Source organism: Gavialis gangeticus, unplaced genomic scaffold (genome assembly GCF_001723915.1).
Source record: "Gavialis gangeticus isolate Ggan-Ray unplaced genomic scaffold, GavGan_comp1, whole genome shotgun sequence".
Taxonomy (NCBI): Eukaryota; Metazoa; Chordata; order Crocodylia; family Gavialidae; genus Gavialis; species Gavialis gangeticus.
Genome location: NW_017729022.1, coordinates 36,413,231 through 36,416,170, shown reverse-complemented (window position 1 = coordinate 36,416,170; position 2,940 = coordinate 36,413,231). Strand labels below are relative to the sequence as shown.

The 2,940-nt window shown below is 34.9% G+C and overlaps 1 protein-coding gene across 3 annotated transcripts in view; it reads left to right on the top strand.

Annotated features, from left to right (window-relative positions):
* PPP1R12A (protein phosphatase 1 regulatory subunit 12A) overlaps positions 1 to 2,940 on the top strand; it is a 247,779-nt gene that overhangs the window by 128,189 nt on the left and 116,650 nt on the right. For all 3 annotated transcript variants that reach the window (XM_019514786.1, XM_019514783.1, XM_019514785.1), the window contains exon 6: positions 2,828 to 2,902. In XM_019514786.1, the coding sequence (XP_019370331.1) occupies positions 2,828 to 2,902 (75 nt within the window). The remainder of the gene's footprint in view (positions 1 to 2,827; positions 2,903 to 2,940) is intronic.

The window sequence follows — 2,940 nt, the reverse complement described above, 5'->3', positions numbered from 1 at the left end:
ATACTTAAAATATGTAAAAAGACCTACTTTTTCCTGAACAAACACATCACAAGTTCAAAATTTATCCTTCCCTCCTTATGCTATCAGTGTTATGCCAGCTAAATTTGGTTTCAGTAGAACCTGAACAACTCTTTCCTTTCAAATTTATGCGTAACTTTGAAGATTTAGTAAGAAGAAGTTCCTGTTGATGCACAAGGAACAAATGAAATAAATAAAAACTTGTCATTCATTAGTCATTTATGAACACATACAGGAAGCTGAGAGAAGGGATGGTTTTTGTGACAATTTCATTATGTAAAAATTATGCTTAAGTTAATAAAGCTTTGGTTTTGAAGATGATTGCGGTTAGCTACAAATAGCTTACTGTTACAAGTGTTAATATGTTAAAATTCAGAACATAACCTCCAAACATCAGGTTTTTAGAACTTTTTTGGTATCCAATGCAGATGAGCGGGTCAGCAATGGTAAACCTATATCAGTAATGGACTCTAATTCCAATATAATCATTTTACTTTGGTGTAGTGTCCCATGTTTGACTCTAAAAACTCTGGCTGGTTAAGAGGTTTGTTTGCTACAGAATTCTCAACAAAGAATTGCCAAGGCTTGTTTTATTATTATTCCTTTACAGCACTTCCTGTGAGGTGAGCAAGAAAACCTACTGCTAACTTACAATTCACAAAATTGAAATAGTGTAGTTACAATTTACAACACAAATTTAGTGCATTCCTTTTATTTCTATATGATATTTCAGTGTATTATATGTGTTATGGGTTGAAAAAAGAAAACTAATAGTAATCAATAGTTTAGTTTTAGTTAGAGATGGGAAATGGCTGCATGTTAGAGAAATAGCTGTTGCAAAATCAGCAGTAGGTTTAAAAAAAAAAAAAAAAAAAAAAAAAAGCCCTCAACTACTGCTGTTCATAATAAAACAAATGTTGGTTTCCTCCCCGCTTTCCGCCCCCTCTCCCCCCCCATGGGTATGTATAAGGCAGGCTTTTGAACTGTGACTTCTCACAAATTTAGTCTGTTTTTAAGTTTTTAGTTCTGCAGGTATTTAGAAAATGAGCAGAACTGGCTTTGCTTGACTTGCAGTTTCACTGTTATGGGAGAGTATCTTAAAGAATGAGCTTTTGGCATTTGGAAAACGTGTACCAGACTGTTAAAGCTGATCAAGGCAGAGACAAAAATTGTTACTATGTTTGGTCAGTTTCTCCCTCAAAAATTCCTTTTCTGCAGTGAACAGACACAGACTGACAGGTGTTCATCTGAACTGTATTAGACTGCTGAATCAGGCCTTATCTTAGCCTTCTGCAGAAAAAATCCTTCAAAAGTCTTTGTGTTTTTGTAAAATGAAAAAGCTGATCATTAACTAAAAGCTCTATCTGCTCAAGTAGTATATAATGTATCTTGCTATCTAATGAAACCATTAATATGAAAGAGTTTTAGCAAATATTAGAGAGAATTTCTTACTCTAAGAAAATTAGATTCAGGTTTACCCAGAATACTAACTGTAAGAGAAATAAACTATTAATTTTAAAGTTAGCCCTCCTTTGACTTCAAGTCTTGTATATTTTTTTTTTTTTTTTTTTAAGGGGAAGAAACAATGATTCACAGTATCCTCCACAGGTCAGCTGAACATTTAAAAGGGGCAGGGGGAAAGAAAGTAACCCGAAAAATTGTCTAACATTGTTTAATACTATTTTTATACTGAAAAAAATATGTTAAAGAACATTTAAGGTTAGATGTCAGAATGGAGGTTACCACAAGAAACAATTGCAAGGGAAGTTTTTTACTCTGTGTGAGCAGCCCAAGTATAGGGCATGCTTACTGTAAACAGATTTTTCAGATAATTTAGCTGCCACTTTTTGACAAGTCCTACCAAGCACATGTGAACTGACATTTTAGAAGTTCATAACTTGGCCAAATTTGGACAGATTGTTACAGGAAGAGCAGAAGGCTCTTCCTGCCAAATTTCAAATTTCCTGCCTTGTTTGAAAGGAGTGGGGGTCCCAGAATTGTGTGTGTTTTTAAAAAAACCCAACAACTTAGCATTCACAAAATACTTCACCTAACCTCATTCTGAAAAACAGCTAAGCAAGCTACTTATGCTGAAATTTCCCAAAAAATATTCGGCGAAAGAGACTCTCGTTAGAGGAAATTTTAAGCCAGGATGATTATAGTTTAACTCTTTGGAAATTGGGTCTTATAATGGAATAGGTTAGCAATAGTTTACTGGTACCACTATATTTTCACATTATGGAGATTGGTGCTTTTTAGCTTGCTTCTTGATGGTCTCTTTTTTGTGAGCTGGGAAAGTCTCTCTAATCTTAATAAAATTGTCAGTTCTCGCTCCCTACCCAGACAAGTCAGATATATTGGACCCACTAGAACAGGAACTGAACAACTCTCATCCCACTCCCCTCAACCTTCTTGAGCTCTCTACAACCAGGAGCTACACTTAATTTGGTTGTTTCAGAAAAGGTGGGTGCTGGGAGGAGGGGAAAAGTTTGTTTGACAGCCTTCTCATCCCCATGTCTCTCAGGCCTGGATTCATATTCTTAAAGAGTTCAATAAAATCTTTTTTTTTTTTAGTGAAAGAGTGCTTTTTCTGAGCATGTGTTTCACTTTCAAACATAAATGGATATGCAATATTCTGCTTAATCACTGGTGGAAAGAGAAGAGTTTTGATGAAGTTTGGCTCATACTTTAAAAACTTCACTGCATGGTTGTTCTAACCTGCATAATCATGCGAGTGCTTTATACATCCTAATCCATGATTTTTAAAATCCTACATTAAAATTGTGATGTGTTTACATTTGTCTTTCAGGGACAGACTGCATTTGATGTAGCAGATGAAGACATTCTAGGATATTTAGAAGAATTGCAAAAGAAGCAGAATCTGGTAGGCTTTTATAGATAAAGTAGCCAAATTCCTGTCAA